Source organism: Phocoena phocoena, chromosome 7 (assembly GCF_963924675.1).
Source record: "Phocoena phocoena chromosome 7, mPhoPho1.1, whole genome shotgun sequence".
Classification (NCBI taxonomy): Eukaryota; Metazoa; Chordata; class Mammalia; order Artiodactyla; family Phocoenidae; genus Phocoena; species Phocoena phocoena.
Genome location: NC_089225.1, coordinates 93,286,809 through 93,301,207, shown reverse-complemented (window position 1 = coordinate 93,301,207; position 14,399 = coordinate 93,286,809). Strand labels below are relative to the sequence as shown.

At 38.7% G+C, this 14,399-nt stretch overlaps 1 protein-coding gene across 1 annotated transcript in view; it reads right to left on the bottom strand.

Moving 5' to 3' along the window:
• Nucleotides 1-13,922, bottom strand: part of ATIC (5-aminoimidazole-4-carboxamide ribonucleotide formyltransferase/IMP cyclohydrolase) — a 30,815-nt gene extending 16,893 nt beyond the window's left edge. Inside the window, exons 1-7 of the mRNA XM_065880530.1 lie at nucleotides 13,904-13,922; nucleotides 13,475-13,601; nucleotides 12,246-12,322; nucleotides 11,332-11,398; nucleotides 7,648-7,736; nucleotides 7,192-7,343; nucleotides 6,703-6,859 (exon numbers count right to left, since the gene is read on the bottom strand). Coding sequence (XP_065736602.1) covers nucleotides 6,703-6,859; nucleotides 7,192-7,343; nucleotides 7,648-7,736; nucleotides 11,332-11,398; nucleotides 12,246-12,322; nucleotides 13,475-13,601; nucleotides 13,904-13,922 — 688 coding nt within the window. The remainder of the gene's footprint in view (nucleotides 1-6,702; nucleotides 6,860-7,191; nucleotides 7,344-7,647; nucleotides 7,737-11,331; nucleotides 11,399-12,245; nucleotides 12,323-13,474; nucleotides 13,602-13,903) is intronic.
• Nucleotides 13,923-14,399: the final 477 nt, after the last annotated feature.

The following is a 14,399-nucleotide window of genomic DNA, read 5'->3' as shown; positions in this document are numbered from 1 at the left end:
ACAAATAACATACAAGGGAACTCCCATAAGGTTAACAGCTGATTTCTCAGCAGAAACTCTACAAGCCAGAAGGCAGTTGCATGATATACTTAAAGTGATGAAAGGGAAGAACCTACAACCAAGAATACTCTACCCAGCAAGGATCTCATTCAGATTCAACGGAGAAATCAAAAGCTTTACAGACAAGCAAAAGTTAAGACAATTCAGCACCACCAAACCAGCTCTTCAACAAGTGCTAAAGGAACTTCTCTAAGTGGGAAACACAAAAGAAAAGGACCTATAAAAACAAACCCAAACAATTAAGAAAAAGGTCATAGGAACATACATATCGATAATTACCTTAAATGTGAATGGATTAAATGCTGCAACCAAAAGACACAGGCTCGCTGAATGGATACAAAAACAAGACCCACATATATGCTGTCTACAAGAGACCCACTTCAGACCTAGGGACACATACAGACTGAAAGTGAGGGGATGGAAAAAGATATTCCATGCAAATAGAAATCAAAAGAAAGATGGAGTAGCAACTCTGATATCAGACAAAATAGACTTTAAAATAAAGACTATTACAAGAGACAAAGGACACTACATAATGATCAAGGGATCAATCCAAGAAGAAGATATAACAATTGTAAATATTTATGCATCCAACATAGGAGCACCTCAATACATAAGACAAATGCTAATAGCCATAAAAAGGGAAATCGACAGTAACACAATAATAGTAGGGGACCTTAACACCCACTTTCACCAATGGACAGATCATCCAACATGAAAATAAATAAGGAAGCGCAAGCTTTAATGACACATTAAACAAGATGGACTTAATTGATGTTTACAGGACATTCCATCCAAAAACAACAGAATACACTTTCTTCTCAAGTGCACACGGAACATTCTCCAGGATAGATCACATCTTGGGTCACAAATCAAGACTCAGTAAATTTAAGAAAATTGAAATCATATCAAGAATCTTTTCTGAGCATAATGCTATGAGATTAGAAATCAATTACAGGGGGAAAAAACGTAAAAAACACAAACACATGGAGGCTAAACAGTACATTACTAAAGAGCCAAGAGATCACTGAAGAAATCAAAGAGGAAATAAAGAAATACATAGAGACAAATTACAACGAAAACACGAACGATCCAAAACCTATGGGATGCAGCAAAAGCATTTCTAAGAGGGAAGTTTAGAGCAATACAAGCCTACTTCAAGAAACAAGAAAAATCTCAAACGATGTAACCTAACACCTAAAGGAACTAGAGAAAGAAGAACAAATAAAACCCAAAGTTAGAAGGAAAGAAATCATAAAGATCAGAGAAGAAATAAATGAAATAGAAACAAAGAAAACAAGAGCAAAGATCAATAAAACTAAGTGCTGGTTCTTTTTGGGTTTTTTTGCATTTTAAAAAATCTGTATTCTACAAACATACCAGTGAATGCTATAAATAAGGTAATATGACATAAAACAAAAAACGCTGGTTCTTTGAGAAGATAAACAAAATTGATAAACCATTAGCCAGACTCATCAAGAAAAAGAGGGAGAGGACGCAAATCAATAAAATTAGAAATGAAAAAGAAGAAGTGACAACAGACACCGCAGAAATACAAAGCATCCTAAGAGACTACCAGAAGCAACTCTATGCCAATAAAATGGACAACCTGGAAGACATGGACAAATTCTTAGAAAGATATAACCTTCCAAGACTGAGCCAGGAAGAAACAGAAAATATGAACAGACCAATCACAAGTAATGAAATTGAAACTGTGATTAAAACTCTTCCAACAAACAAAAGTCCAAGACCAGATGGCTTCACAGGTGAATTCTATCAAACATTTAGAGAAGAGCTAACACCCATAATTCTCAAACTCTTCCAAAAAATTGTGGAAGAAGGAACACTCCCAAACTCACCACCATCCATCATCACCCTGATACCAAAACCAGACAAAGATACTATAGAAAAAGAAAACTACAGAACAAATAACATTGATGAATATAGATGCAAAAATCCTCAGCAAAATACTAGCAAACAAAATCCAACAACACATTAAAAGGATCATACACCATGATCAAGTGGGATTTATCCCAGGGATGCATTTCTTCAATATATGCAAATCAATCAATGTGATACACCATATTAACAAATTGAAGAATAAAAACCATATGATCATCTCAACAGATGCAGAAAGAGCTTTTGACAAATTTCAACACCCATTTATGATAGAAACTCTCCAGAAGGTGGGCACAGAGGGAACCTACCTCAACATAATAAAAGCCATATACGACAAACCTACAGCAAACATCATTCTCAATGGTGAAAAACTGAAAGCATTTCCTCTAAGATCAGGAACAAGACAAGGATATCCACTCTCGCCACTATTATTCAACATAGTTTTGGAAGTCCTAGCCACAGCAATCACAAAAGAAAAAGAAATAAAAGGCACACAAATTGGAAAAGAAGAAGTAAAACTGTCACTGTTTCCAAATAACATAAAACTATGTATAGAGAATCCTAAAGATGCCACCAGAAAACTACTAGAGCTCATCAATGAATGTGGTAAAGTGGCAGGATACACAATTAATGCACAGAAATCTCTTGCAGTCCTACACATTAATGATGAAAAATCTGAAAGAGAAATTAAGGAAACACTCCTATTTACCACTGCAACAAAAAGAATAAAATACCTAGGAATAAACCTACTTAGGGAGACAGAAGACCTGTATGCAGAAAACTATAAGACACTGATGAAAAAAATTAAAGATGATACCAACAGATGGAGAGCTATACCATGTTCTTGGATTGGAAGAATCAATATTGTGAAAATGACTATACTACCCAAAGAAATCTACAGATTCAATGCAATCCCTACCAAACTACCACTGGCATTTTTTACAGAACTAGAACAAACAAATCTTAAAATTTGTATGGAGACAAAAAAACCCCAAATAGCCAAAGCATTCTTGAAGGAAAAAAACAGAGCTGGAGGAATCAGACTCCCTGACTTCAGACTATACTACAAAGCTACAGTAATCAAGACAATATGGTACTGGCACAAAAACAGAAATATAGACCAATGGAACAGGATAGAAAGCCCAGACATAAACCCATGCACCTATGGTCAACTAATCTAAGACAAAGAAGGCAAGGATATATGATGGAGAAAAGACAGTCTCTTCAATAAGTGTTGCTGGGAAAACTGGACAGCTACATGTAAAAGAATGAAATTAGAACACTCCCTAACACCATACATAAAAATAAACTCAAAATGGATTTGAGACCTAAATGTAAGACCAGACACTATTAAACTCTTAGAGGAAAACATAGGAAGAACACTCTTTGACATAAATCACAGCAAGATCTTTTTTGATCCACCTCCTAGAGTAATGGAAATAAAAACAAAAATAAACAAATGGGATGTAATGAAACTTCAAGGCTTTTGCACAGCAAAGGAAACCATAAACAAGATGAAAAGACAACCCTCAGAATGGGAGAAAATATTTTCAAACGAATCAATGGACAAAGGATTAATCTCCAAAATATATAAACAGCTCATGCAGCTCAATAATAAAAAACAAACAACCCTATCCAAAAATGAGCAGAAGACCTAAATAGACATTTCTCCAAAGAAGACATACAGATGGACAAGAAGCACATGAAAAGCTGCTCAACATCACTAATTATTAGAAAAATGCAAATCAAAACTACAATGAGGTATCACCTCACACCAGTTAGAATGGGCATCATCAGAAAATCTACAAACAACAAATGCTGGAGAGGGTGTGGAGAAAAGGGAACCCTCTTGCACTGTTGGTGGGAATGTAAATTGATACAGCCACTATGGAGAACAGTATGGACGTTCCTTAAAAAACTGAAAATAGAATTATCATATGACCCAATAATCCCACTACTGGACATATACCTAAAGAAAACCACAATTCAAAAAGACACATGCACCCCAATGTTCACTGCAGCACTATTTACAATAGTCAGGTCATGGAAGCAACCTAAATGCCCATCGGTAGATGAATGGATAAAGAAGATGTGGTACATATACACAATGGAATATTACTCAGCCATAAAAAGGAATGAAATTGGGTCATCTGTAGAGACCTGGATGGATCTAGAGACTGTCATACAGAGTGAAGTAAGTCAGAAAGAGAAAAACAAATATCGTATATTAACGCATGTATGTGGAACCTAGAAAAATGGTACAGATGAACCGGTTTTCAGGACAGAAATATAGACACAGAGGTAGAGAACAAATTATGGACACCAAGAGGGAAAAGCGAGCTGCAGGGAATGAATTGGGAGACTGGGATTGGCATATATACACTAATATGTATAAAATGGATAACTAATAAGAACCTGATGTATAAAAAAAATTCAAACATTAATCTGTTTCTCTATACTTCTTCCAAACAATAAAATGCTCTTTGAATTTAAAAAAAAAAACAAAAAAAACCCAAGTTACTGTCATCATGGAGCTTACGGGTGGAGTTAGAAAGGAAACAAAATGCGCGATAGAATTATACAATAGAAAATATTATTTACCCAAATGAGTTGAAAACTTGTGTCTACACAAAAGCATGTACACAAGTGTTTATAACAGCTTTATTCATGAACTGCCAAACAGCATCCTTACATTCTTGATGTCTTCAAAAGGTGAATGGATAAACTGCGGTACAGCCACACACAAGGAAATATTATTCAGTAATAAGAGGTAATAAGCTACCAGAAGACACAGGAGGAAACTTAAATGCATATTGCTAAGTTAAAGAATCAGTCTGAAAAGGCTATATACTGTATGTTTCCAACTATATGATACTGGAACACAGCAAACATATAGAGACAGTGGCTGCTAGGGGTTAGGGGGGTGGAAGGGGAGGAGTTTTTAGGGTGGTAAAACTATTATGTAGGAAAATTTCACAGTGAATACATTATACATTTGCCCAAACCCGTAGAATGTACAACATATTCTGAATCTAAACTATTGATCTTAGTTAACAATAATGAACGAATATTGATTCGTTAATTGTAACAAACGTACCACACTAATGCAAAGTTGTTAACAGGGGAAACTGGGGGAAGGGGGACATATGAGAATTCTTTGTACTTCTGGGAAATGTTTCTGTAAATCTGAAACTGCTCTTTTAGAGTCCAGTGGTTAAGCCTCTGCACTTCCACTGCAGGGGCATGGGTTCAATCCCTGGTTGGAGAACCAAGATCCCATATGCCGTGCGGTGTGGCCAAAAAAAAAAAGGATTAATTAGAAAAAACCAAACAAACCTGCTCTTTTTAATAAAACTACTTGGAAATAAAGTTCCCTTGAGCAAAAAAAAATTACTGTTCTCATGGAGCTTATTGCAAGAGGCATAGAAGAAACAAAACAGGCAATAAACAGTAAACAACAAAAGTAAAATATCCTATAAGACATACAACATGCAAAACTTAAATGAGACATCTTTTATAAAACTCCCCCATCTCCCTTTTTTTATACTTTAATTGTGGTAAGTGGGAGAAAACTTGGCTTCTGAAACATTTCAGTTAGTTAGAATAACCCCTTCAAATTATCAAATTTCCAAAGACACTAACAACTCTTTAGACACAAGAGAAAATGCTATAGAGAAATGTTTAAAGTTGTTTAATTTATTAAACAGTTGAAACAAAACAGAACTCTTCTCGTTTCCAATCACAAGAAAACCAGTCATCAACATCATTCTCTCTCACACACACAACTCTAGGGCTGAGCATACGGGCTTGGGCAGCATTAAAAAAGATTCAAAATATATCTGAGGCAAAGTAGTAATAGAATTTACCGACTGTCAAGAGCAAAGAAGAGAGTATTTTAAATGCTCCTTAAACTTCCTGCACTGCTTCTCTCTCCTCCCCTCTCTCCGCTGGTAACAGGGAGTAAACAGCACCAATCTACCAATGTGCGCTCTGAGCTTGCCTTCTCAGTGCCTGAAGGAAGCTGTCCGTGCTCTCACCCAGGGCAGCCCCCCACCAACTTCAACCCTCCGAAGTCTTCACACCTACACGTCTCTCCTCTGCCCCCTGGACCCACTCTTCCCTTCTACCAGGGAGTAGGACGTGCCTGCTCATTAAATGGTCCGCCTTAACAACAAAACAGAACCAAAAACTGTAAAATCCCTCTCATAACTCTACAAATCCTTAAGCCCGGACTAATTTCTCTGTTCAAAGAATTATCTTTATCATTCTTCTTTCCTAACCTCACATTCCTATTTTGGCCCATTGTAACTGGGCTTCCAGATCCATCACTCCAAGGAAACTGTGTTTGTAACATTCCCAAATCAAATAGCTACTTCTCTCAGCAGCATTCCCACTGGTTGAAACTCTATAAGTTCTCTGATGGTTCTCCACTGCCATGTCAAGGTTTGGTCTTGACCGTCTTCTCCAAAATTCAGCCACCCCATCCTGTCCTACATCTTCAAAACCATCTACACACCAGACACTCGAATCTGTATCTTCAACTTGACTTCTCTCCAGAACCCTGGATTATCTCAATATTTTTTGTTCACAAGTCCCACTGACAGCTCAAACTTCAGGCAACTATAAGAGGTACTAAGTAATTTACTTTATCTTCTAAAAAGTGAATCACACCTGATACAATAGAGAGAAAGACACACACATCCAGACACGGCAAACTGTGCCACGTTAACGCTCAGCTTTTACCTGTGATTGGGAGCTTGGGCTTCAGGGTATATAACTGGGCAGGAGTTTGATGAGGGTTCATTCCATACCTCAAGGGCATCTGAGATATTCCTTTACTATATTCTTTCCTGAAGTAATCGGAAATTGCTTCATCATATCGTGCTGTATGAGTGAAAGCCTAGAATAATAGTTAAGATTTGTGAAAATAGCCGCAGTATTTCTGAAAGTGAGGTAAAAATGGTTATAAGTAGTATATATCAAACTACAACCCACAGCCCGCACACATGCCTGTGCAGGAAAGACACCAAATAATAATAAATAGCACAAAGAATTATTCCCTTTCCATTTCTCTTTCAATCTTTTGACAGACTACCTCTCTGATAGCTGGTCTTCGCATTTACAACAAAAGGATAGCAGCTCCAAGCAGAACCCTGGAGGGTGATGTAATCTGGTGAGAACTGAGTACTGTTGGTTTTGCAAGCACTGCACTAGATAAAAGCATGTCCGCACCTTCAAGGCTAACTGGCGTCTTGTCTCCAAAGATGTGTCTTTGCTGTCGGAGCCCTGCATCTCTGAGGACACAGCCGCATAGTCCTCTGGTTCACACACTACTGTCACTCGAGTGTGGTTTTTGGCTGCCGCTCTCAGCAGGGTTACTCCCCCTTTGAAGAACAAAAGACGATTTGCATTTTCTTATCAGTTTCACCTCTTTCAAATCAAGTCACTGTACGCATACGTACTTTCTACTATAATTCTTGCCTTAAAAATAAGAGAAAAATAAGCCAGATGAATCTCTAAACAGAGAAAGAGCTCAGAAAATATCGATGAATCGGTCATCCCAGAACACAATCTGGGGGCAGCGACTATTTGCTAGACCCTCAATAGGGAACGTCCAAGAGTCATCTTGTTTACAGTGTAAAGAAGTGTCTCCTCCAGCAGTCTTCAAATATGGTTTTTCTGACTTACCAATATCAATTTGCTCAACCGCCACTTCAACAGTTACAGCCGGAGAAGCCACCGTCTTTGCAAAGGGATACAGATTACAAACGACAACTCTAAAAACAAAGAGGAATTCAGCTGTCACTAAAAACTCAAACTTCCGTGGTTTACACACCTCAGTCAGTAGCTGTTAACATGACCTCCCACATTTGCAAGAGCATAGGTATACAGAAGGGGCTGTAGTCAGCAAATGCTCTCAATACACATTATTCCCTCCAAATCATATGGCAATGTTGCTGCTTGGGTAACCTTAGCTACGCACTGTCCTATCAAGCCATCAAAATTTAAAAACAAAATTTTAACTGAAATAAAACACAAAGCTACCGATAATATCCTCAATTTGGAATGTGATCACCATTATCTACGACATTGGATTTTACACTCTATTTCCAGTGGATTGTGTAAAATGATAGGTCATTCTAAAGGGGAAATATTTGTTTTGTCTTCAGAAACGTCATACACAATAATGGTAAAAGGACAAAAGAGTAATTTAAAGGACAGACCTGATCTAAAATTCACCACCAGTGAAACAGAGATCCACCCCTAGGCCTGCAATGTGAGGAGATATGTGGGCAGGTTCCCCAGTGAAATAAGCACAACTGGCAAAAACTAACAAAAAAAGAAAAACAGAAGGGGGGGTGGTGGGCAACACTTCCCAATGCCTGATACTAAAACCAGACAAAATGTCACACACACACAAAAATGTTGGGAGCCAAGAAGTTTTCGCCATTAGAAGATGGCCGACATCCTGCTTCTCTTCCTGCTTAATGAGATAAAAGCCCGCGCCTAAAACGAAAGCCCGCGCACGCAGCACCAATGATAATTTGCCAAGTACTTCCCTTATTCTGGATCCCGCCCCCCTTTCTCTGTACTGTATAAATACAGCTACTGCAGCAATAAAAGTTTGAGGCTTGATCAGGATTTTGTCTTGCCTCCATTCTTTCGCGTCTCCTGCCCCTTCTTCTCTTTTCAACCCCTACAGGTTCCTCCTCGGACTCACAAGGATTTGTCCTGCTGGTCGGGACTCCCGGGGACGCCCGGGGCCGAGCACACAAAAAAACAACCAGAACAGTATCTTATGAATACGGACCAAAAAGTCCTTAACATACTACCAAATTGAATCCAGTAAAATATAAAAAGAAGTACACACCACAGCAAAGTATGGTTTATCCCACGACTGTAAGGTCGGTTTAACATCTAAAAGTCAATTATTGTAATAGCTATGTCAATAAAATAAAGGACAAAAAACACCTGATTATCTCAACAGATGCACGGAAAGCATCTGATAAAACTGAACTCATTCGTGATGAAAACAGTCAAAAATTAAGACTAGAACTTGCTCAACACGATACAGGATATTTAAAAAAAACAACCCACAGCTAACATCATACTTCAAGGTGAAAGACTGAAAGGTCTCCCCTAAGATCTGGAACAAGACAAGGATGTCCACTCTCACCACTTCTACTCAACCCTGTACTGGAGGTTCTAGCCTGGTCAATTAGCAAAGAAAATGAAATAAAAGGCACCAAGATTGGAAAAAAGTGATGCTATCTCTATTAGCAGGTGACATGATCCTGTACCTAGAAAATCCTAAGGAATTCACACAGAAAAATCATTAGCACTTATCAGTAAATAAGTTCAGCAGGGTTGTAGGATATAATCAATTGAACTTATACACACTAGCTAGGAACAATCCAAAAGTAAAATTAAAAAAACAGTTCTACGTACAATAGCATCAAAAACAAACAAATTTATGAATAAATTTAAGAAAAGAATATGACTTGTATCTTAAAAAGGACAAAACAATGTTGAAAGAAATTTTAAAAAATCTTTAGAAAGAGATGCCATGTTTATGGACTGGAAGACTTAATATTGTTAGATGGCAATATTCCCCAAATTGATCTACAGATTCAAGATAATTCCTACAAAAACTCCAATGCCCCTTTTTGCAGAAATGGGCAAGCTGACCCTAAAATTCATATGGAAATGCAAGGGACCCTGAATACCCAAAACAATCTTGAAAAAGAAGAACAAAGCTGAAAGACTCACACTTATCACTTTCACAATTTACCACAAAGATAATGGCGTGGTGCTGGCATAAAGGAGGTATAGATCAAGTGTACCAAGATCATTCAATGGGGAAAGAATAGTCTCTCCCACAAATGATGCTGAGACAACTGGATAGCCACATACTAAATAAAGCTGGACCGCTACCTCACACCCACATATAAAAAAAGTAGCTTAAAAGGAATCAAAGACCTAAGCATAAAAGCTAAAACTAAAAAACTCTTAAAAGAAAACATAGGCATAAATCTTCATTATTCGGAATTATGAAATGGTTTCTTAGAAATAACACTAAAGGCACAGGCAACAAAAGAAAAAAATATAGGTAAGTTGGATATTACCAAAATTTAAAACTTTTATGATGGTCAAAGGATACTATTAAGAAAATGAAAACAATCCACAGAATGGGATAAAATGAATTCTTACAACTCAATAATAAAAAATAAGTGACTCAATTAAAATGGGCATCTGAACAGACATTTCTCCAAAGGTATACAAATGGCTTATGCTCATGAAAAGATGCTCAACTTCATTAGGAAATGCAAATCATAATCACAGTGAGATACCACATCATAGGATGGTTAGAATCAAAAATATCAATAACAAATGTTGCTGAGTATGTAGAAGTGAGAACTTTTGTACACTGCCGGTGGGAATATAAACTGACGAAGCACTTTGGAAAATAATCTGGCAGCTCCTCAAAAGTTTAAACAGTTACCAGATGACCAAGAAATTCCACTCCCAGGTATATACCCAAGAGAAATGAAAATATATGTGCACACAAAAATTTGTACATGAATGTCCATAGCTGCATTATTCATAACATCCAAAAGTGCAAACAATCCAAATATCCATCAACTGATGAACTGATAAATGGGAGTATATCCATACAATAAATTACTTTTCAGCAATAAAAAAGTGAATTGATATATGCTGTAACATGGGTGAACCTTGAAAACATGCTAAGAAGCTAGTCACAGAGGACCATATTATACAATTACACTGATATGCAATGTTCGTGTAAATCCAGAATAGAAAATACACTGGTGGTTGCCTAGGTTGTTGGAGGAAATGAAGAATGAAAGTTAATGGGTAGAGTTTTTTGAGGGGGGAGGGTCAGGGTGGGAGGTGGGGTGATGAATATATTCTAACATTAACTGTGGTAATAATTGTACAACTCTAAATATACTAAATTACTAAACTACTGAATTATCTACTTTAAACTGGGGAATTGTATGGTACATGAATTAAGCTGAATAAAGCTGTTATACATATGTATTAAAAAGAAAGAGTGAATATCATTATGCAAATAACTAAGTTACTTATATGTACGACAATTTAGATCACAACTTCCTAAAAAACCAAAGGTTGTTTAAGCATAATTATGTATTTTAGTAATATAAATTTGGCAAAATCAAAATGCTTATTTACCCACATACAATGTCACAAATGTCCTCAATAAATGTTTATAGTAAGTGATGAGGAAACTAAACCTAATGCCAACCTTGATCTTTAAAAAGAGACACCAGATTTGGCTTCTTTGTCTTTGATCCCTAATGTATTAAAAGTTCAACTTTGAATTTTTACCTTATAAGACTGAAATCAAGTCTGGCCATGTCAGCACTATCTTCTGGGATATTACGAGCCAAGATGCCTAATTTAACAAAGTTAGAGTATTAGGTTCAAAAAACAAGTCAGAATAAGGTACTTCTTTCCAACATGATCCCATCAATCAAGTTAAAGCCCCTAGCATTGCCTAATTAAGAATACCAGACAGTACAAATCTCAGATTAGTGGGTATACTTAAAAACTGTTTGCATCAGTTCCTGATTCCCTTTTTCTTGAGCAACAAAACATAAAAGGAATTTTCATATAACTGTTGTCAGTTCCATCATTCCATGTACTCCCATAAATACTGAAGCATTTTGAAAGAATTCCTTTGAAAGTCAGTTACACTGTGATGCTTTATTCTAAGTTTGGAATCATCATAAAAGTTTTTTCACACTCTAAAATCTAAGTATTTTCATTAACTCCAGCAGGAAATATCACACTCTAACTTATTTATCAGGCCAGGACTAATAGTAAGCAGAGGAATCCATCAAGTAACAAAGCAAACCAGATTTTAAACAGGTTCTAATGTATTATGAACTTTAGCAGCACATGTGACAAAACCAGCATAACCTCACAGATAATTTTTTTTTAAGCTATGACCTGCCTTTTTCCTTATTCCTTTGTTTATTCTACAAAGTAACTGATTGTTTTAAACTGAAGGTATCTGGGCTTCCCTGGTAGTGGTTGAGAGTCCACCTGCCGATGCAGGGGATGCGGGTTCGTGCCCCAGTCCAGGAAGATCCCACATGCCGTGGAGCGCGGCTGAGCCCGTGAGCCATGGCCGCTGGGCCTGCGCGTCCGGAGCCTGTGCTCCGCAACGGGAGAGGCCACAGCAGTGAGAGGCCCACGTACCGCAAAAAAAAAAAATACTGAAGGTATAAACCACTTACCAGCATGGACTGCAGGATGCAAGGTTTTCACACGCCCCCCTAACATTTCAGGAAATCCAGTTACCTCAGAGATGTCTCTGAAAACAGATAAACAGAATATTGCTGGTGCTTCTGCTGAGTTGTCATTTTACATTTTACACCATTCCAAAACATCTTCCAACATTTTTTCAGAGCCTGGTTTTTCAGAATTCAGAAAATGAATCATAAGCCATACTAATGAAATATTAAGAAATAAATCCAACTCACAAGTAATTTGGCAATATACAACAAAGAATTAATATTCTTATCTCAGAAACAGACTAAAGAGAAAGCAAGGATTTATTTTTATGATTAAACAAGCATAAAGACAGCAGAGTAAATGAGTGGGGCAATAAAAGATTGTTTAGTAAAGTGGTGTTGGTATTAGAATAACTGGTTAACACTATGCAAATACAGATTCCGAATCAAAAGTTTGAGCACTTTAATAAAAGAAGTACCAAAATTAAATATGTGAGGAATGCTTTCAAAACACTGAACAAAGAACTGATGTAAATTTAAAAACTTTTTACTCAATACATGAAAAGAAAAAGCTGGAAAAAGATAATCACAAAACATGACAAAGGGACACATAAAAGACAGCATTTCAATATCAATCCATATCACCAAACTGACCTGAACCCTCTCTGTCTGAATTTACAAGCAAATTTTTAAAAACCCACAATATGTGAAAAAAGCAACAAGCAAGACCATCTATCTTCTGTATGAGCTATTTAATAAAAAAAATATGCTTATAAAAACACTGGAAGGAAACACGTCAACATGTTGAACATGGTTACCAGAGATGCTAAGGGAAGAGAGACTGAATCTTCAGAGTTGAATTTTAATGATGTCAACAGTTTCACTAACGAGCCAGTCAAAACAGGTCATAGGCATCCTGCAAATCACAACTTCCTTCTTGCCCAACAGACAGTCCACCTAAATTAATCTGTTGTGGCTGAGGAGGGCTCTGAAATGAGGACTCTGGGGGTCCCAACTCCTTACTCTGTAAATATGAACAGAAGTTACTAAATTTCTCTGGGCCTCATCTCCCTCTTCCACAAAGGTGGTTAAGTAGTTTACCAATCTCCCAGCCTGTCTGGGAGGAGTAAATAACGTTATTTTACTCAGTGCCTGGAATACATTACTTTCTGGTCAACGTCATCACGCTAGGTTCTGATAGAACTTAACTTAGAAAGCAAGTTGTGCCTTACCTGACTGCCAGACCAGCATCTCTGAGAGCTTTTGCAGTCCCTCCAGAAGCGATCAGATGCAAACCCACAGAAGCTAGGTTCCTGGCAAATTCCACAAGGCCGGTTTTGTCAGAGACACTCAATAAGGCTGAAACAGAAAACATTTCTCATCACTCGCTGTACACATTACATTCCTCAAGGCCGGGGAGCGGGGGGTGGGCAGTCGGGAATCTCAAGGCCCTCACTACCCAGACCTTGACCCGGGGCCGGGCCTGCCGCCAGCGAACCCCATTTCCGCGGGCCGGGGCCTAGCAGACCGCAGCGCCGCCTCCCACCCTGCCGGGCCCCCGCAGCTCCCGCCCGGCCGCCGCCATTGCCGGGGTGAGGGTGCCGCGGGGCACGGATGCCGATGGCGCGGCACCTCCACCTCCAGGGCGCCAAGGGACTCACCGAGCTGGCCGGGTGCCATGGCTGCAGGCGGCAAGGCCCCGGGGAGCGCGGGGCACAAAAGCGGAGACGCCACGTGCGGAAGGAGGGGCGGTGCGGCCAGAATTTACGCCGGAAGGAGGCGGGGCGGACCCGGTGGGCGCCTGATCCGTCACGTGACCCAACCCGCCCCCTGTTCAATTTCAGACGCGAAATTGGAGCCTCAGGGTTGTAAGGGAATGCGGGGTGGGGTGCGGTGCAGCTGGCTTCCTAAATCCAGAACTGGAAGGGATCACCACCTACAGTCTCACACTCCGAGAGTGATTTGTCCCTGCCCACAAAATGTGGTCGCCCCAAGCCTCGGGAGCTAACTCCTGTTGCCCGGGGCAGCCTGTCCCGGAGGCTGATCAAAGCGTCAGAAGCCCTGACGGAGGAATCAAGAAAAACACAAGGAAAAGTTCTTAGAGCAGCAAAGCTGGAAAGCATCTTGGCAATCATCTGCTTTCCTCCCGTTTCAATA